General features: G+C 42.8%; 2 protein-coding genes across 2 annotated transcripts; one reads left to right on the top strand and one right to left on the bottom strand.

Annotated features, from left to right (window-relative positions):
• Positions 1-954: 954 nt before the first annotated feature.
• On the bottom strand, positions 955-2,749 carry LOC124002109 (achaete-scute homolog 1b-like). The gene has a single exon (XM_046309393.1). The coding sequence runs from the start codon at positions 2,526-2,528 to the stop codon at positions 1,917-1,919; it is 612 nt and encodes a 203-aa protein (XP_046165349.1). The 5' UTR covers positions 2,529-2,749; the 3' UTR covers positions 955-1,916.
• Positions 2,750-11,919: 9,170 nt separating this feature from the next.
• On the top strand, positions 11,920-21,652 carry LOC124002100 (interferon regulatory factor 3-like). The gene is made up of 10 exons (XM_046309383.1): positions 11,920-12,078; positions 12,407-12,557; positions 12,720-12,888; positions 13,027-13,124; positions 13,268-13,328; positions 13,457-13,525; positions 13,686-13,891; positions 18,761-18,962; positions 20,321-20,436; positions 20,782-21,652. Exons 1-10 carry the CDS (start codon positions 12,071-12,073, stop codon positions 20,950-20,952), a joined length of 1,251 nt encoding a protein of 416 aa, XP_046165339.1. The 5' UTR covers positions 11,920-12,070; the 3' UTR covers positions 20,953-21,652.
• The last annotated feature ends 390 nt before the right edge of the window (positions 21,653-22,042 follow it).

The following is a 22,042-nucleotide window of genomic DNA, read 5'->3' as shown; positions in this document are numbered from 1 at the left end:
ATGATTCCAACGAGAGATAATGTAGCCTATACCAGGTGAAATTAAACGAGTTATTTATTTTTCTGTCTCGTAGATTCTGGCATCGATGTTTATTTACAATGGAGGCTCCCTCATATTACGCATAATGAGTCGCAAAGACAGACACAATGGTGCGCACAATGGGGTGTTGTGCTTTTTGATTGGGTTGTGTGCGCCCTGAAAAACACAGTCGGGGATAAAAGTAGTCTACAAACCAAGGTTTTATGTAGACTGTTCTCAATCGGCCAATAAGAATTTTTGACCCGCTGCATTGTCTTCCTGACTTTCGCTGAGCCATATTTCAAAGTAACTATAGGGCCTAGCCCTTTGAAGAAAGTGAATAGTATATACACCTCTCCCTCCCTCCATCTCTCTCTATCGCCCGCCAGCCCGCCCGCCTACCCTCCCTCCCTCTGAAGAAAGTGAATAGTATATACCTCTCCCTCCATCTCTCTCTCTCTCTCTCATATATATATATATATACTATATCGCCTTCCCTCCCACCCTCCGCTCCAGGCCCTCTGTGTTATTGAGAGGAGAGAAAGCGAATGAAAAGGAAACAATGCAGTGCATGAAACCTAATATTAATCTCCCCGTTCTTTATACAGACCACGCGCAAGGCATGGTGCACGTCTTTAAATGGTTATTGAGTGTTCACACAGCTGCGCAGTTCTCCCTTGTGTGCCAAAACAGCTTGGTAAATGGTCAGACTTGGCCTTTGAATAGAACCTTAGAAGAAGTCTCTGTTTGCTCAGTGCAGACCATCAGATATATTTGTAAATATGATTCAAGTGTGTGTACATAATAATCAAATCATATAGCCTATAATTTGTGAGTATGCCTGTCAGGCCTATACCTACTATTTGACAAGGCTAAGAAAATCAATTCAAAACTGTGTCCACATAATAATGCAACAACATCATATAATATAATATAAATAGAGATATCTTTATTCATTAAAAAAAACTGATTACACAAAATATATCTGTTTAAAATCGCATATGTACACTTTAGGAGGCTAGGAAAAACGGAGAGCAAGTGCATACATTGATAAAGGTCTCCATCCCACGTAAAACCCTTCAATCTTTCACGGGAGGATGTCAAATATATTGTGACCAATCGCATGACACAGACATATGTGCCAATTCAATTGTCCAGTTGTCCAGTCATACTTATCACATCTCGTGAGCTCTCACTGTCAGCAAAGTGGCAGTGTTCGTGGTTGCAGAACATTTTCATTTATCTCAATTAACAAAAATACGTCTTTATATTTGAAAATAAGAATGTCAATTTCAGGCAATGTACACCCACAAAGTTCATTTCAGGTCGCGGGTCATCTTCGATACAATCTCCCCATCAGATGCAGTCAGTTGAAGGAGTCTTGCCCTTATCTGAAACTGGTGTCAACAGCAAAGTCCTTGAGCCACAACCGTGTACCTCTTCTTGGCTACTGTGCGGACTGCACCGCTGCTGTTTCATTTATTAATGCACTTATTCAAAGTCATCAATAAATAAATAATTCCAAGCGTCACCCTGCAGTCATTCGACGCGTTGTCCATGCGTGAGCGCACACAGTATCTCCCCCTGTTGTTCCGAGGGGAACCAAATGGCAGTTCGTTGTACTCCCTCCTCTCTTGTAGCATAGCAACGGTAACTCTGCTTTACTTTCCTCTTTCTTATTGCTTTCCACCTGCAAACGCTGCCTGGTGAGGGGAGAGAGAGAGCAAGTTGGTGCCAAGAGTGTTCACGGGTGCCTCGCCTTGCAGAGTGAATCGAATAAATTGACATTATTTTCAACTTCGAGTCACTTCTGTTAGAAGAAACCCCTGCCTATACACAGGTGCCCTGCCTATACACAGGTGCTGTGGGATGGTAACGACAATTAGGCTACCGGTGTCTCAGTATCTGTCGAACCAGGTGGTAAAGTCCAGCAGCTCCTGCTCCTCGGAGCTCAGGGGCTCATAGCTCCCCTCGTCGGAGGAACAGGTGGAGTGGGGTGACTCTGGCTCGGCGGAGTAGCTGTTGGAGATGGTAGGGGAAGGCACCCCGCACTGGAAGGCGGCTGACACAGCATCATGCTCGTCTAGTAGCTGCTGCAGAGCTCGAATATACTCCACGGCGGACCGCAGCGTCTCCACTTTGCTCATCTTCTTGTTGGCTGCCCCGTTGGGCACGTGCTGACGCAGCGTCTGAAAGCCCATGTTGACCTGCTTGACTCGGTTCCTCTCGCGCTCGTTTCGCCGAGCCACGGCAACAGGGAGTTGCTGAGGGATGGAGTACCCGAGTCCGTTAAAGCTGAGCCGCCGCTTGCAGCGCAGGAGCTCCGGGGAGCTGGAGCGCTGTCTTTTCAGCACGGTGGTCTTGCTTTGGTAGCCGGCTGCAGTGGTGTCATTGGAGAGTGCGCACTCCTGGGCTGGAGCGTGCAGGGTGATGGTGGTGCGTCTCTCCGTCAGTACAAATGGGCATGCGTTCTGCGCCAGTTGCGTGGTGGTGATGGTGGTAGTCTCCATCTTGGTCGGTGGTGAGACAGACCTACTGACAGATGGGATTTGCAACAGCGCACCCTCACTGACAGAGAAGAAGAGAAGAAAATATAGACAGAGGTTGACAGTGCACTGCTCTCGTGTCCTTCGCGTGGGGACCGTGTGGCTATAGCTGAAGCGCTGTGGCTTTTTGGTGTCCAAGTCTTTCTTGACCGCGCTTGCTTACTCCACGAGCCGATCTGACCCAAACTTTGGCAGCACTCCTCTTTTCAACACGCGCCCCACACCCCACCCCTTTGGAGATGCACGCTTCCCCGCGAGGCCCCGCCCCGCTGTGTGATTCTTCTGCTAGCCTACTCCGCGAGCCAGGCGCGTGGCTCCAGGAGCTCAATAAACAATCCCGAGCTTTCACTGCGCCAGGAGCACGCGCTGGGCTCATTTACATTCCAATGTCTCCAACTTGAAAGCCCAGTGGTGGATTCAAACGGCCTGCAACCGGGCAAAAGGAAAGCAAGACAGAGAGAAAGAAAAAAAATAGGAGAGAATTAAAAAAGTGAATGGTTTGGTGCTTTAAATGCCTTTTGAATTTGACAATGTACCCCTGGCACGTCTTCAAATTATCAGTCTCTCCCCTTCCATCCTTCTCCTCTCGCTCTTTAAAATCGCAAATACCAAGGACGCTCTCTCCGGTATCCAGGCTACAGCCATTAAGAGGAAAATAAAAAGGCAAGCGTGTCTCTGTGTAGAATTATAGACCTTGCATAGAAACACGATTCATTTAAAGTAATATGAGTTGTGGGTATGTCTGCCGTGCCCAATGACCGCACAACGAGTGCGCTACAGGTGCACATTGTCTGCATAGAGATTCAAGCATCTACTGCCTGGCAATATTGGCAGCTGACGATCGGTTGGATTCTGTGCCATTCCAACACTCAAATGCAAGCCTCAATTGTCATTCGTAAAACGTATATTCGCCAATATGGATTTGGCTATTTAGGCTACAAATATGTTATAACTAGGCCTATTCAACGAGGCAGTTATTACGCACATTGGACGTATTAATACATATACAACTTTAGGTACCACCCTGAACTTTGTTTTCGTTTGAGGCGATTTTCCCCTTGGTCAATGTTGGATTGTCGTTTTCAGCACCACATTCGACTGGACAGCACGTTGCAACAACAGTCCTTACGTTATTTATGGTCAAATGGCTGCACAAACCTAATCCTCCACATAATGTGTAAAAAGGACAATAGGCTTTTTGATTATTCCTCATTCCATTGTTTATAGAATTTCAACATTTTGTATGATAACTCGTAACATTCTTTCCGCTCTTACAAACACGTTAGTGAATTGAGCGATTTTCAACAAATGGTCTCAAATTGAAATCAATGCTCTTCTCCGGCTCTCGTCGTGTATTGTAAACTAATATTACATTCAACGGGACATCTCGAATATCTTGTCAAGTCGCGTTAAAAATAAACACGTAGTGACCTCTGGCGATGAAAATAACACATCCAGCCGTACAATCGTATCTTCCCATATCGCTATCGGCCAGTAGAGAGCAGCAGTGCATAAGCTTCAAGATTGGTGCTATGGCTTTTCAAAGGAACCGTATTTCAATAGGCCACATTACTATTATGCTATTGATTATTATTTTGTCTCCGAGTTCAAATTATGCACCAACAAGAACACAATAGACTACTAAAGGGTTGAGTTAAATGTGGCAATAGGGAATAGTGATGCGGTGTTTTCTTCAGCTGTGCTTAATGAAGTAGGCCTATTTGTTTCTTAATGTGCAGAATGTTTACACCACAGAAGGTTGGCAGCACCTTAATTGGGGAGGATGGGCTCGTGGTAATGACTGGAGCGGAATTAGTGGAATGGTTTCAAATACATCAAACACATGGTTTCCATGGTTTCCAGGTGTTTGATGCCATTCCATTTGCTCCGTTCAGGACATTATTATGAGCCGTTCTCCCGTCAGCAGCCTTCACTGGTTATACTGAGTTTACAAAACATTAAGAACACCTTCCTAATATTGAGAACAGCCTAAATTCACAGTTGTGTCAAGTTGGCAGGATGTCCTTTGCGTGGTGGGCCATTCTTGATACATACGGGAAACTGTTGAGCATGAAAAACTCAGCAGCGTTGCAGTTCTTGATACAAACAGGTGCGCCTGGCACCTAATACCATACCCCATTCAAAGGCACTTAAATAGAGACAAAATCTTGCCCATTTACACTCTTAATGGCACACACACACAATCCATGTCTCAATTGTTTCAAGGAGTATTATTTAACCTGTCTCCTCCACTTCATCTACATGGATTGAAGAGGATTTAACAAGTGACATCAATAAGGGATCATAGATTTCACCTTGATTCACCTAGTCAGTCTGTCATGGAAAGAACAAATGTTCTTAATGTTTTGTAAACTCAGTGTATACAGCACCAGTCAAAAGTTTGGAACACCTACTCATTCCAGGGTTTTTCTTTATCTGAACTATGTTCTACATTGTAGAATAATAGTGAAGACATCAAAACTATGAAATAACACTTATGGAAGCAAGTAGTAACCAAAAAAGGTTATTCAAAGTAAGCACCCTTTGCCTTGATGACATCTTTGCACACCCTTGGCATTCTCTCAACCAGCTTCATGAGGAATACTTTTCCAACAGGCTTGAAGGAGTTCACTGCTTTTCCTTCACTCTGCGGTCCAACTCATCCCAAACCATCTCAATTGGGTTGAGGTCAGGTGATTGTGGAGGCCAGGTTATCTGATGCAGCACTCCACCACTCTCCTTCTTGGTCAAATAGCCCTTACACAGCCTGGAGGTGTGTTTTAGGTCATTGTCCTATTGAAAAACAAATGATAGTCCCACTTAGCGCAAACCAGATGGGATGGCGCATTACTGCAGAATTCTGTGGTAGCCATACTGGTTAAGTGTGCATTGAATTCTAAATAAATTACAGACAGTGTCACCAGCAAAGCACCCCCACACCATCACACCTCCTCCTCCATGCTTCACGGTGGGAACCACAAATGCAGAGATAATCCATTCACCTACTCTGCGTCTCACAAAGACTTGGCGGTTGGAACCAAAAATCTAAAACTTGGACTCATCAGACCAAAGGACAGATTTCCACGGTCTAATTTCCATTGCTCGTGTTTCTTGGCCCAAGCAAGTCCCTTCTTCTTATTGAGTAGTGGTTTCATTGCAAAAATTAAACCATGAAGGCCTGATTCACGCAGTCTCCACTGAACAGTTGATGTTGAGATGTGTCTGTTACTTGAACTCTAAGAAGCATTTATTTGGGCTGCAATCTGAGGTGCAGGTAACTGTAATGAACTTATCCTCTGCAGCAGAGGTAACTCTGGGTCTTCCTTTCCTGTGGTGGTCATCCTGAGAGCCTGATTTCATCATAGCTCTTGATGGTTTTTGCGACTGCACTTTAAGAAACTTTCAAAGTGCTTTAAATGTTTTGCATTGACTGACCTTCATGTCTTAAAGTAATTATGGACTGTAATTTCTATTGGCTTATTTGAGCTGTTCTTGTCATAATATGGACTTGGTCTTTTACCAAATAGGGCTATCTTCTGTATAACAACCCTAACTTGTCACAACACAAATGATTGGCTCAAATGCATTAAGAAGGAAATAAATTCCATAAAGGCACACCTATTAATTGAAATGCATTCCAGGTGACTGCCTCGTGAAGCTGGTTGAGAGAATGTGCAAAGCTGTCATCAAGGCAAAGGGTGGCTGCTTTGAAGCATCTCAAATATAACATATTTTGGGGGTTACTATATGATTGCATATGTGTTAATTCATAGTTTTGATGTATTCACTATTATTCTACAATGTAGAAAATAGTACAAATAAAGAAAAACCCTTGAATGAGTAGGTGTGCTAAAACTATTGACTGGTACTGTATATAAACAATATCAAATATACCTGACAGTTAGTTGTGTTGGTCTATTATCATTGGCAGGTCAGGAGCTGGTCAAACCTGGACCTGGGGATAAAACTAGTTTCAACTGGTGATGCAATACCCACCTTCACACAGATGAGAAAATAAACACCCTGTCACGACTTCCGCCAAAGTTGGCTCCCCTGCCTGTTCGGGTGGTGCTCGATGGTCGTCGTCACCGTCCTACTAGCCACTACCGATCCCTTTTTCGTTTGTCTGTTGGTTTTGTCTTATTAGTTTCACCTGTGTGTATTTTGGTTTAATTAGCTTCCCTATATGTAGTAGTTTGACCCGCCCTTGTTTTGTGCGGGATTGTCTTTTGTTATGTGTGTACATATTAGGTTGTGGTGTATTTTGTTTTCTATACTGGACACCCTGTGGTTTTGGGTTGTCTGGTATAGTGTCCTGCGCCCTGTATTGTATTGGGCGTATCAGTTTGGTGTGCAATAGTAAAGCACTTTACTCCGGTACTCTCTCTCTGCATCTGATTCCTGCACACACACCTAGTCCCGCGTGACACACCCACAGGAAGTCCAAAACAAACAGTATTATGCCAATACAGGGACACGTGGGTGCGTACAGTACATCTCTTTATGATCCTTTTACAAGCACTCATAGTGAAGAAACCAGCCTATACGTACAGTATACAGTATCAGACCTGACTATACTCTGGGGTACAGAGTTACAGTAGATATTAAACATACCAGTCTATTTAGATAGTGTTGATAATTGCAGACAATTGAGAGAGGATGGAGACAGGGAGAGACAGACAGACAGAACATCAGAGACAGACTGATATAGAGAGAGGAAGGGATACAGATTGACAGAATGGTGTGGAGGGAGACAGAGAGAAAAATAGAGAGAAATGGTTGTTTCTGATGGTCTCAATCTCCAAAGAGAAGCAGTTTGGATTTCCCCCTCAAAACTCCCTAAAATACAGGTTTCTCGGGGATCTTTGATACAGAACTCTCTCTTAATTGTCTGCTCAACAATACATGCTCTCCTCTCGGTGCTGCAAAATGCTGAATAATTTAGGTATACTGGTAAGAAACTGGTAAGAAAGTTTGGCCACAATTCAGTGTCTAAACTGTCTTAATGGTATGAAGCATTTTCATGCACTTCCTAGTATGACAAGTGCTCATCACAAATTAAAGTAAGAAGTTTTTCAAGAAATTTTCCTAAACATTTCTGAATTAATCCTTAGACCTCGACACACACTTGAGTAAATCTCTACCCACACTTCTCCATTCTCCACCAAAGGCCTGTGCAACACACCAACTGTGTGTGTGTGTGTGTGTGTGTGTGTGTGTGTGTGTGTGTGTGTGTGTGTGTGTGTGTGTGTGTGTGTGTGTGTGTGTGTGTGTGTGTGTGTGTGTGTGTGTGTGTGTGTGTGTGTGTGTGTGTGTGTGTGTGTGTGGCCACATGCGTGTGTGTGTGTGTGTGGCCATATGCGTGTGTGTGTGTGTGTGGCCACATGCGTGTGTGTGTGGCCACATGCGTGCGTGTGTGTGTGAATTGGGATGTGAAAACTGCACTTCAGCATCTGAATGAGGGAGCTACATCCTTCCCTGGTGCCGGTCCAGGGGCCTACACCTGGTCACAGAGGCCAGCTCCTACAAAAAGACAAACCACCGATTAGGGCACAACAACAATTACAATGAGAGGCAAAAGGGAAGTGTTCAGGTAGTGTGAATTTCGCTTCCTCATTCTTGAGACAGACATGGTGGAGCATGTATTGTATAGGTATAATGAGACTACATTTAGTCCATTTACCACAGGTAAACCAGAGTGTGATGCCTTGATTAGGCTCACTGAGGCAGTGAAGATAGTCTGACCTATGCTAAATAGAGGCTTGCTTGAGACAAATAGAGAGAGTACTAGACTGCCACAGTGGTTGTAGTGATAGAGACTGAAATAGTAATAGACAGTGATATGACTTTTGCTTTTTCATCACTGTGTGGCAGCCTACCATTGCTTCCTACTCATGATGTGTGGGTGGGAGGACACTGATCTAGGATAAGGAGGAAATATGATTATTATACATCCTAGTGTTCCCCCTATTACATGTCAGTGTGGTTGTATTAAAAGAGAATGGTTGGAAAAGGGAACTGTTATTCTAGGCCCAGCTGAGAGACAATATTAGAGGTTCTCGCGTCAAGAGGGCGTATCCACCCCCTCTCACTCAGCTCACTGTCACAAATGTGGGGTTATAAATAGGAACAATGCGTAATCTTGTATTTACAGTGAAGTTTCATAAGTAACCATCTGTGGTGAGCCACCCCGGATCCTCTTTCAAACCAAGAGCACATCACTCATAGCAGATGTTGTGGGTTATAGTTAGCTCACAAACCCTGGACTGCAACCCAATCCACTACTTCTGTCCAGGCAAGTGGCAACATGGCTGAAGTAGAAGGGTGCCTTGTAGAATGAATGAATGTATTAGGTCATGTTTGAATCGAACTCAAAGGGCTGTAGTGAAATGTGTGTTTACTTATAAGTAAATATATCTGCATTCTATCAACTTTGATATAAAATTAGAACGACTATATGATTTAAAGTCATTAGGCCTACAACATATGTGGATTGCTGATGCAAGCACTCAGTTTCTGATTCAAACGTTTCTAGTTGCAGGGTTCTAGGGGCCTTTGTCTTCCTCTGTATGCTTGAAATCCCAATGATATCCCAGGAGGTATTGTTCAATGCAATGAAAGGACCTTCAGAATTTACCATATGGACCACAGTTGGCATAGAGATAAAAAAAAAATTGTTTGTGAATTTCCACTGCTGGCGATAACATGAGACACACTTCCTGCAATTAGAATTCTTTAAGCAGTGACACATGCTTTCAGTGCATTCTCACTCCCTAATAGCCTAGCATCCATCCACTAGCGGGATAGGGGTGTCGAAACAAAACTAGCATGTCATTGAATTTCTATTTGCATAAAACCCCTTTAGAACCAGTCAAATGGAATGTTACAGTTGTCACATACAGGTCTACCTCCCCTCCCAGAGGACCTGAGCCCTAGGATCATGCCTCAGGACTACCTGGCCTGATGACTCCTGGGTGTCTCCAGTCTACCTGGTCATGCTGCTGCTACAGTTCCAACCGTTCTGCCTGCGGCTAGGGAACCCTGACCTGTTCACCGAACGTACTACTTTGTCCCGAACATGCTGTTTTGACTCTCTCTCTCTACCGCACCTGCTCTTGACCTCTTGATTCTGACCTCTTGATTTTCAGCTATGAAAAGCCAACTGACATTTGCTCCTGAGGAACTGATCTGTTGCAACCTCTACAACCACTGATTATTATTTGACCCAACTGGTCATCTATGAATGTTTGAACATCTTGAAGAATAATTTGGCATTAAATGGCCATGTACTCCTATAATTTCCACCTGGCACAGCCAGAAGAGGACTGGCCACCCATCAGAGCCTGGTTCCTCTCTAGGTTTCTTCCTAGGTTCCTACCTTTCTAGGGAGTTTTTCCTAGGCACCATGTTTCTACATCTGCATTGCATGCTGTTTGGGGTTTTAGGCTGGGTTTCTGTATAGCACTTTGTGACATCTGCTGATGTAAAAAGGGCCTTATAAATACTTTTGATTGATACAGAAGGATGGGAGTAAAATGCATGATGGGTCATTCAGTCCCGTGTTAATCCAGTCTTACTGATGATTATGATGCATTACCATTACCTGCTTTCCAAGACCCAATCCCAAATAAATTAATATCTATCTAATACCTAAAACAAAAACTCCAAAACAAGGGACCACCCATACGTAGAATGTATGCACACATGACTGTAAGTCGCTTTGGATAAAAGCGTCTGCTAAATGGCATATATTATATTATTATTATATTAAGGTGCTGTATGACATTTGAACTTCTGCTCGGTGCTCTACATGCTATCAGCCTGCTGTCAAAATATAAATAAATGCTGATCTCTCTGTATAAGAGTCAGATTGACATCCTAAATGTTTGTTATGATCAATGGTGATTTTAGCAATAAAATCTTGGTGGGGCAAACTCCCCCCTCAAATGTGTTTTGACGCATGCCAACGAAGCCACTACACAACACAACACTAAACAGTACATTAATTGCACTATAACATTTAGGGCCTACATATAGCTGTCCTAACAGCAGAGCTTCTTTCCAGCACAATGGAGTGAATCCTTACCACTACTACACCTGGCTATCAGCGGAGCCTTGTCTGGCAGCGAAACAATTAATTCAGCCTCATTTACTGCCTTTTTAAAAAGCATAGCTGATATGGCTGACCATATCTCCATGGCATATTACATCATTTATGCAGCAGCATATAAGACATTTTTGGACTCACCTTGTTGTGCGCGGCAGAAATATATTTACAATTCCGAGTTGGGTGATAGTTCAAAATGTATTTTCCTAGTCTGACATCCCAGTTGCAATACTTGCAGTTAGCCACTGTCAACGATTCCTTCCAAACAACTCATTGTTGAATTTGCGATTTCCAACTTGTTGTGTAATGTTTATGTCCGAAGGCAGATGAGCGCCGATACGTTTCATCTATATTTTCTCTTCTCTTCATATGACAAGGATTTTTTTTAAATGCCATTAGACGTAATTCACGATGATGACTGCTAGCTAAGATTGTGAAAGTAAGATGTTGACATGATCAGTCCAATCAAACTACTGTACATATAATGTGATTTGATGTAATTTCTGTGACCAATGACCTTGAGCCTTCTTGAAAGGGCACTTGTAATATAACTCTATGGTAGGACCCAAAGGGCTGAAACTTTGGATGTCAACCATTACTAAAGGACTGAAGCTAGGCGATTGTGCAAGGTCCCCATGAGTGACAGATTTCTGAGCCAATCACAGTGCAATGCTCCTATTTTCTGCTGGCCCGCCCCACCACCACAGAAAGCACTGAGCTAGGCTGAAACACCTACATTTTGGAGCTGCCTTACCCAAGAAAACAAAAATGAGACCCTGGTTGTAATGCAGCTTTATTAACTCAATTATATATATATATTACATTGTTTGCAAACTAATATGAGACACGTATTAATGCCAAAATAACATGCAAGCCCCACAAAAAAAATATATATATATATTTATTTTTTTGTGCAAAAAAATGTGGGTCTTAGAGCCCCATCTGCCCTGAATGACGGGTCGCCACTGGTTATGATACAGGCTATTATGTGTTGTATATTAATGACCCTGTCACAGCTTGATTGCAGAAAAATTGCCAATTTTGCTTGTTTCGTTACAATTTGTTGACTGAACAAGAAGATGATGCAATTAAGAATGTGCGATCTATCGTCGCAGCATAATTTTCACTTTCAGACCGACGTTTCTCAATGCTCAACACAATGTGTTACACTTAATCAACGAGTTAGATACACATAGGGGCAATGGGTTAAGGTACACAACCAACTGTGAGAATACATAATACATTCATCTCGTCATCTCTGTTCAATGAGGAAGTCCAACTATATGACATCACGACGCCTATAAAACGTTTCTGCCCGGCATTGAACTGAAAACAATTAGAACACTGACACAGTAGTACACGTCCACAGTCAAACAGCCGACGCGTCTAAGCATTAAAGATGCAAAGGTAAGTAACACTTTTCATATCTGTACGTCAGGTAAACAGAGATCATTTTCTGGTAATCTGCGGACTATAGTACTTAAATTGATACATGTAGAATAGAGTTCGATTGATATTTCCAACAGCTCGGCTATGCTTAGTGAATGTACTGTGCTTTTAGACTACTGTAAAAATAAAAATACATATTGCATTGACTGTTGCGAGGTAGTGCAATGGTAGTCTCTCTCTGGAATAAAGACGTGCTCTTTCAATGACACTTCACTCACCAATGTTGCCGATATACTACCCCTCTTCTAAGTATGTAGGCTATTTGATTTTTCCCTGCATGTTTCAGCTGCAAACCTCAGTTCGCTGACTGGCTGATAGAACAGGTGCGGACCGAGCAATACACTGGTTTGTTCTTTATTGACAACAATAAGTTCAGAGTCCCGTGGAAACACAATTCTAGGAAGGATTGCTCCGAGGACGACCGTAAAATATTCAGGGTAAGGAATATATTGTGGAAGGTGGCCAGAGCTATGCAGAAAGTCAAGGCAATAGAGGCTGTGGTTTGATTGTGAACTGCAGCGCATGAATCATTACATTTGTTATGTATAATAATCTAATAAGTAACTTGTTATGATGACAGTTCAATTATCTGGTTACAGGCATGGGCAGTGGTCAGTGGGAAAATCAATGAGCATCCCACTGACAAGGCAAAGTGGAAGACTAACTTCCGCTCTGCACTGAACAGCCTGTGCAGGCGTTTCAAGATGGTGGAAGACCACTCCAAGGACTCAAACGACCCCCATAAAGTCTACCTGGTCATCAATGAGTGTAAGATCGCTATGGCTTGTGTAACTTAAATGCCACAAGACTGTTAGCCTACTGAACTAAAGCCTATGCATTAGCTCAGGTAGCCAACTTGAGTCTCCTCTTGCTCTTTTTTTATTTATTTATATATATATTAAACAGATAACTATGAGAGCCCGCACAGAGAAGAAATCACTCTGGAGAACTATGGCCTTGACTGTGCTCTCATCCCTACAGAAAACACACCCCTAGGCATGGAGGTATAGTAATAGTACATCTATATTGAACCAGGAGCTGGTTATTTAACCCAGCCCTGATAGAAACCATTATTCTAGTCTTCTTCTTTTTCAAAGACAAACTTATGTTAAATCTGTGACTGTATTTTTATCCTCCTCCACAACAGCATGATATACTGAACTTTAGCAACCTAACCTTGAACCCCCTAGACCTGAACCAACATACAGGTACAGCACCTCCCCACCTGTAGAAAGTAACTCCTTACAATGGGTTGTTAATGACAAATATTTTAAATACAAAATTCTGGAAAAAGCTTTCTAATGACATAAGACATAACTCTTCCTTTCTTCTCAAGAGAATTCTATACCGGTACACACACACCACCCAGTGCCACCAGTCCTAGTACAGCAGCCATACTACCAAGGTATGCCAGGGCCATACAGCCACAAGTCAAGGAAATCCATACATCCAACTTGTTGCGTAAATATCATTTTACCATGTATTTTCTGTACTAGAAAATAAAGTGCATTTCACTCATGCAGTACAATGTAACTTATTTGATGACCTTTCCGATCTCCCAACAGTAAATCCGGATGCCCTGCTCAACCTGCCTGCTGTCCACTCATCCCTCTGGGATTTGGAGATCACCATCTCCTATAGGGGGAGCGAGATGCGAAAGACCCAGGTGTCAGGCCCCAGGGTTCAGCTCCACTACCAGTGTAATGCTCTTGAGCCCAACACCCAGCCCCTCTGCTTCCCCAGCACTGACGGGTTGCCAGACCACAAACAGGTGCAGTACAGAAGCCCACCTGGTGCTCCTACCATTCACCAGCACTACTGTCTGTGGTTCTGTGTACATGCCTGTGGTTTTCCAATATGTCTTTATTAGGGCTGTACGCTATATCAGTGAACATATTGGAATCGGACGCTATTAGCTAAAAGTGCCAACATAGGTATGGACCCTATATCTAGTTTAGCGGCGACGTGAAAAACCGACGTCAAAGCTGACGTGCATACCTATGACGCCACGTACAATTTTGTGCTAAACATGCAACACCGCATTCCTAACCTAGCCCACAATGTCTGCTGTGTGGTTCGAGTAGTTAACAAGTCAGGCAGTCATTTAAAAAGAGTAAGAATATTTCAGTGAGACCACTCAAAGGCAAAATCCATTAACGCCAACATAATGGCTTCATTGCCCTCGAAAAATCACCCGCTCTGTCGTGGATGATGTTGGCTTTCGCGACTGGCTGAGAACCGTTACACACTAATGTTACCAAGTGTGCTAATGTTCAGGTGTTGCCCTACCGGAGTTCCACAGTAATAGCTTCACGACATGCCATGGAACACAGTTTGAGTCTTTGTGTGTACAAAAAGATGCACGTCAAATAACATTATTCTATTATAGAATGTTGTGCGTGTTGACTTTGTACGTGTAAGCCAAGTATCAGTAGCCCTGTCAAAGCTGTACAAAAGTCTGCAAACACCGGCCACTAACTGTATTTACAATACCGCATCATTTGTTTGACTGCAACTTCTGGGCTAGAAAGCTTTAGCTTGGTACCTCGCTAACACCAATATGACCAGTAGAAACTGCAGTCATTTTCACTATTCTTAGAAATGATTTAGGAATCCTTGTGAGTAACTATTTACCTATTGAAATTTCAGTTCATGAACATAAATGGCTAGCCAGCTACTTAACCCCTTTGCACAAAGCTAACGTTATAAGCAGCCAGCTAGCTTCATCTGGCTAGTGACGCTCGACCTGACCGTGTTGTGAAGCTAGCCACAATAGGGATTAGGCACAATAGTGGAATTTGCAGTATGCCTTCAAAATAAAAGTACCTAGTTGAAAGCGATTCAGAAGGTTACAATTGGTGGAATCATGCCATATTTTGACTAGATAATGTTACATTTAACAAGGTTGGAATGTGAAGCAATAAAATGGGGCATCAGTCTATTCTGTGACACCCACAGAACACAACTTTGAAGCGTTAATGCAAATATTAGCATTGTAGCTCTTATCACATGACTGTGAAATCACCTCCCCAGTCAGCCTATGGTGTGCATTGACATTCATATTCCACTGTACAGCTTTACCTAAGGATTGGGGATCAATGAAATGGGGGTAACAGTGAACTCTGAGGACAACGTTGGGAATTGAGTAATCAGACACCAAAACATCTGCGTAGTACATACTACCTCAATTAGCCCGACCAACCAGTGCTCCCGCACATTGTCTAACCATCTGCATTGTCCCACCACCCGCCAACCCCTCTTTACCCTACTGCTACTCTCTGTTCATCATATATGCATCGTCACTTTTAACCCTAACTACATGTACATACTACCTCTAAGCCTGACTAACCGGTGTCTGTATGTAGCCTTGCTACTCTTATTTTCAAATGTGGTTTTACGGTTTTATTCCTTTACTTACCCACACACACATACCTTTTTCGCACTTTTGGTTAGAGCCTGTAAGTAAGGATTTCACTAAGGTCTACACCTGTTGTATTTGGCGCACGTGACAAACTTTGATTTGATTCAGTATTGTTTTTCCTCTGGAATATTGTTCAATACACACAGGTTGACAAATGTCCCGCAATAAGAGCTACGATGCTAATATTCTCTGGGTATCACTGAGTAGACTGATACCCCATGTCATTGATCCACAATCCATAGGTAAGGCTGTACAGTGAAAAAAGTATGCCCCCAATGCAATTCTAAAGTATAATATATCCAGTGTGATATTAACAACATACCAACTTCGTTTAGCATGATCTATTTAACTATGGCATAATTCTACAATTTGTATTCATTTGCATCACTGTCAATGACCTAGCCTTCAAAATAAATGTAATGGAAAAGTCCACTTTTTTTATTTAACCAGGTAGGCCAGTTGAGAACAAGTTCACATTTACAACTGCGACCTGGCCAAGATCAAGCAATGCAGTGTGACAAAAACAAACAGTTACAAATGTACAGTCGAACACAATAGAAAAATCTGTATACAGTGTGTGCAAATGAGGTAAGGCAATAAATAGGCCAATAGTGAAGTAATTACAATTGCGCAATTGAGCAAAGACTTTTAGATGACCTGTAGCCAGTGGGTTTGGCAACACATATGTAGTGAGGGCCAGCCAACGAGAGCATACAGGTCACAGTGGTATGTATATTGGGCTTTGGTGACAACGGATGGCACTGTGACAGACTGCTATTTTATAAATGACGTCGCCGAAGTCAAGGATCGGTAGGATAGTCAGTTTTACAATGGTATGTTAGGCAGAATGAGTGAAGGAGGCTTTGTTGTGAAATAAACTGACTAGATTTAATTTTGGATTGGAGATGCTTAATGAGTCTAAGGAGTTTATAGTCTCGCCAGACACCTAGGTATTTATAGTTGTCAACATATTCAGAACCGTCCAGAGTAGTGATGCGATCGGTTGAAGTGCGTCCATTTCGTTTTGAGACTTGTGGCACCCTCATAGACTGCCAGAGGTCCGGACAACATGTCCTCAGACAGAGTTCAGTGTGTCAAATCGGAGAAGTAGTTGGTGAACCAGGCGAGACAGTCATTAGAGAAACCAAGGCTGTTGAGTCTGCCGATAAGAATGCGGTGATTGACAGTCGAAAGCCTTGGCCAGGTCGATGAAGATGGCTTGAAAACCAGATTGCATAGGGGAGAAGGTACTGTGGGATTTAAAATAGTCGGTGAGCTGTTTGATAACTTGTCTTTCGAAGATTTTAGAAAGGCACGGCAGGATGGCTATTGGTCTGTAACAGTTTGGGTCGAGTGTCTTCCCCCTTTGAAGAGCGGGGATGACCACAGCCGCTTTCCAATCTTTAGGAATCTGAGGTTGAACAGACTAGTAATAGGGGTTGCAACAATGGCGGTGGATAATTTTAGGAAGAGGGTCCAGATTGTCTAGCCCAGCTGATTTGTATGGATCCAGGGAAAATTGCTGTGGGGTGTGCAGAGCTGTTGGCCGGGGTTGGAGTAGCCAGGTGGAAAGCATGGCCGGCCGTAGAGACATGCTTATTGAAATTATCATGGATTTCAGTGGTGAGTGTTTCCTAGTCTCAGAGCAGTGGGCAGCTGGGAGGAGGTACTCTTATTCTCCATGGACTTTAGTGTCCCAAAACTTTTTGGAATTAGTGCTGCAGGATGCCAATTTCTGTTTAGGAAAGCAAAGGCTATCTTTTTCAAACTAACTGTATTGGTTCCTGACTTCCCTGAAAAGTTGCATATCGCAGGGACTATTCGAAGCTAGTGCAGTACGCCACAGGTTGTTTTTGTGCTGGTCAAGGGCAGTCCGGTCTGGAGTGAACCAAGGGCTATATCTGTTCTTAGTTAAATAAGCATGCCCCTTTCGATTTTTATTTTTAAAGATGGCTCATTTATTGTGGCTAGCTTCACGTAGATGCGTCCGGCCACCATTAATCAAATAAGAACTATAAATTAGGGTTATTTTAGATGACACTTGGCTATATAGTTAGCTAGCTACCTACTGAAACAGATTGTTATTTTGGTATGTTTTTGGGGAAGAACATTGTTTGCATCCATGAGCAAGCTAGTTTTTTTTAATGACCAGCACTGTAGGTGCACAAGACAACTTCTAGAAGAAAAAGAAACTCACACCTATTTAGGCGAGTAGGAAACTTGAAAATAAAGGAGAGCCGCACTTTAGGAGCTCAGATGCAAAAATGTAATATCCAACATTTCGACAGCCAAGCGGTCTTCATCAGGGTATAATCACACACACTGCGGGATGACTCGTTTTGTATAGTGTCAAAAGACTCAGGTTTCTAAACATGGCCAAGAGTGGCCTAATATCATTGGTTAATTCTCAAATATAAAAATGGCACGAGACAACTTTACTAGCAGCGTAGCATATGAATCGTTGTGACTTATGAAATACGCGTGATGGTGTAATAACTACGTAAAAAAAAACATGAACTAAATTGTGACGTGCAGTCCTGATTGGTCAACAAGTTTGATTTACATTTTAGGGTATCTGAGGAGTAAATGGAAATGTATTTTGACTTGTTGAAACAAAGTTTAGGGCTAGATTTTCGGATTCCTTTCTCTGCAAATTGAACGAGTGGATCGATGGTGCCAACTAAAGACGTTTTGGGATAGATCAAATCATTTCTTATAACAAAACGACACTACGTGTTATAGCTGGGACCCTTTGGATGACAACCTGTGCCGGTGGAAAAATGTTTTGATGTGGGGCGCCATCCTCAAACAATCGCATGCCATGTTTTCACTGCGATAGCTGCTGTAAATCGGACATAGTAGTTAGATTAACAAGAATTTAAGCTTTCAGCTGATATAAGTCACTTATGTACCTAAATGTTTAATATCCATAATTTGTGTGATTTATTTGAATGACCTGTACTCCAGTTTCACCGGAAGTTGTTCCGAATGCTTAAAAGGCTGCTAAAATTGTAAATATTGCTATCATGTTTTTTGGCAAGGGAAAATATCGCTATCTGCCAAAAAATGTCAAATGTAAAATGTCGGTGCATCACTAGTCTTTTATATGAAGCTGACTGGTTCATTCCCTAGCAATATACATAGCAACAAGACGCACTGGAGACGAGCGAAACTTAATTTTATTCCAAGACTAACTTCTTTGTGCCTCAATTATACCAGATTGAATACACCAACTGCATCCTAGGAAGCGTCCAAAGGGGTCTTCTCCTCGAGGTACAAAACACTGGTATCTATGGTTACCGGCAGGACAAGTGCCACGTGTTCTCCAGTACTAGCGACCCCAGAGAGGCACACCCTGAACCCAGGAAGATTCCTCAAAATGAAATGGTACAACTGTTGAGCTTCCAGCAGTACGAAAATGGTAAATATGGCTCACTGTCCGACACATCTTTATATATATATATATATATATATAAACACAAACACAGCAAAAAAAGAAGCGTCCCTTTTTCAGGACCCTGTCTTTCAAAGATCATTTAAAAAATCCAAATAAATTCACAGATCTTCATTGTTCATTGTAAAAAGGTTTAAAAAACTGTTTCCCATGCTTGTTCAATGAACCATAAACAATTAATGAACATGTACCTGTGGAATGGTTGTTAAGACACTAACGGCTTACAGACGGTAGGCAATTAAGGTCACAGTTATGGAAACTTAGGACACTAAAGAGGCCTTTCTACTGACTCTGAAATACACCAAAAGAAAGATGCCCAGGGTCCCTGCTCATCTTTGTGAACATGCCTGAGGCATGCTGCAAAGAGGAATGAGGACTGCAGATGTGGCCAGGGCAATAAATTGCAGTGTCCGTACTGTGAGATGCCTAAGACAGCGCTACAGAGACAGGACGGACAGCTGATCGTTCTCAGTAGTAAACTATGTGTAACAAGACCTGCACAGGATCGGTACATTGGACTATCACACCTGCGGGACAAGTACAGGATGCCAACAACTGCCTGAGTTACACCAGGAATGCACAATCCCTCCATCAGTGCTCACTGTCCGCAATAGGCTGAGAGAGACTGGACTGAGGGCTTGTAGGCCTGTTGTAAGGCAGGTCCTCCGCCAACGTCCCCTACTGGCACAAACCCACTGTCACTGGACCAGACTGGCAAAAAGTGCTCTTCAATGATGAGTCACGTTTTTTCTCACCAGGGGTGATGGTCGGATTCATGTTTATCGTCAAAGGAATGAGCATAACACCGAGGCCTGAGGGTCCGTCAGGGTCTGGGGTGGTGTCACAGCATCGGACTGAGCTTGTTATTGCAGGCAATCTCAATGCTGTGTGTTACAGGGAAGACATCCTCTTCCTTCGTGTGGTACCCTTCCTGAAATGATATGACAATGCCACCAGCCATACTGATTGTTCTATGCGATTTCCTGCAAGACGGGAATGGCAGTGTTCTGCCATGGCCAGTGAAGAGCCCGAATCTCATGGGCAGTGTTTTTCAGTCTGTAGGAAGGCCTCTTCAGTGTCCTAAATTTTTGGCTACTATCTGTAAGCTGTTAGTGTCTTAACGACCGTTCCACAGGTGCATGTTCATTGTTCATTGAACAAGCATGGGAAATGGTGTTTAAACTCTTTACAATGAAGATCTGAAGTTATTTGGATTTTTTTCGAATTCTTTGAAAGACCGGGTCCTGAAGGGACTTTTTGCAGTTTATGTACACATTTCTCTAAGACTGTCTGTCAGCGCTTTGACAACCATCAACATTTTTCAGAGCTGATAGCATTTAAGGAGAACAGGCGAGGTTCTCCTGACTATACCATCCACATGTGCTTTGGTGAGAAGTTCCCTGACGGAAAACCCCTGGAGAAGAAACTCATTGTTGTCAAGGTAACCCTTTCATGAGCTTTAAATCAGTAAGATAACAGGCAGAATACTAACATAACCAGACATGGCTCTCCAACTCTGTTCCTGGAGAGCTACCATCCTGTAGGTTTTTGCTCCAACCCTGATCTTGCACACCTGATTTGAATAATTAGCTGGTTGAAAAGCTGAATCTGCTTAGTTACAACTGTAGGTTCACACCAAACCCAGAATGGTCACTCTCCAGGAACCGGGTTGGAGAGTCCTGTCCTAGAACAAATCTATATAGTGTGCTGCATATCCTATTTTTGAAATGGCTTCTCTCCACCTCTTGTTTCTCATTCTCTCTCCCCTATTCCCCTTCTCTTCCAGGTGGTTCCCCTGATCTGTCGTTACTTCCACGAGGTGGCCCAGGAGGAGGGGGCGTCGTCCCTCCAGAATGACAACATCAGCCTGCAGATCTCCCACCACAACAGCCTGATGGAGCTCATCAATGCCACCTGGCCCGACGGCCCACAGCACACCATGGGGCAGTACTTCTAGACCACCAATTGTACCACATCACCAGCCCTTATCTAGAACCGGTACCTCACTACTGTATGACTTAATTGAATCTTCCAACAGGAAAGAAATGCTTAGCAAGTGGATATGTAATGCAATTGTGTACGACTCAAACTTGTAGATCTTTGAAAGTCAATCAAATGTTGGTGTTAGATCAGGGCTCTCCAACATTGTTCCTGGAGATCTACAGTCCTATAGGTTTTCACTCAACCCTAATCTAGCGCACCAGACTTGAATAATTAGCTGGTTGATAAGCAGACTCAGGTTATTTACAACTGGGGTTGGAGCGAAAATCTACAGGATGGTAGCTGTCCAGGAACAGGGTTGGAGAGCCCTGTGTTAGATTATTTTGATCTGTATCATTTGTGTCATGCAGTAGTATAGGCTGTCCTTCTCTTGACAAGTGTGTGTGTGTGTATATATTTTTTAAATATACATCAAATCGCTACGTGTTTGTAATGTGTTCATGTATCATTGTGGTATTTTCTCTTCTACTCAATTCCCGTGTCCCTATGGGCCACACTTTAAACCTGTCTAGGTCGCTCAACCCTTCAGTCTGTTCTCTTTTGTATTGAAAAATCTGTCTTATTGTACTGATAGTGAGCAAACTTCACCCTGGCATTGAACAGCACTTTGTATAGTATTGCAAAACAAGATCAATAAACTTTGCCTTGTTTCCTTACTTTGTTTTACATGAATTATGAAATGTTTACTTTAGTACTGTATGTAATCCCTCCTAGCTATCAATCAAATATATTTAAGTAATTAATTCTTACTTTAGCAGTTGTCAAAGTGCTACCCAGCCTAAAACCCCAAAGGGCAAGCAATGCAGAAGCAGTGGCTAGGAAAAACTCCCTAGAAAGGCAAACAGAGGAACTAGGCTGAGTGGTGGCCAAACCTCTTCTGCCATCAGGAGATTCAGGCTACATGGCCAGATCAAGACTTCTCAATGTTCAAAGACCAACTAATAACCAGCGGTTATATAGGGTCCAGCTGTTTAACACCTCAGGAGTAAGTATTTGTATTAAACAGAAATCCCCTCCAAGTGTTGAGGTCGAGAGCAGGTCAACAG

The sequence above is a fragment of the Oncorhynchus gorbuscha genome, linkage group LG02, assembly GCF_021184085.1.
Source record: "Oncorhynchus gorbuscha isolate QuinsamMale2020 ecotype Even-year linkage group LG02, OgorEven_v1.0, whole genome shotgun sequence".
Lineage (NCBI taxonomy): Eukaryota > Metazoa > Chordata > Actinopteri > Salmoniformes > Salmonidae > Oncorhynchus > Oncorhynchus gorbuscha.
This window is presented reverse-complemented; position numbering and strand designations above follow the sequence as displayed.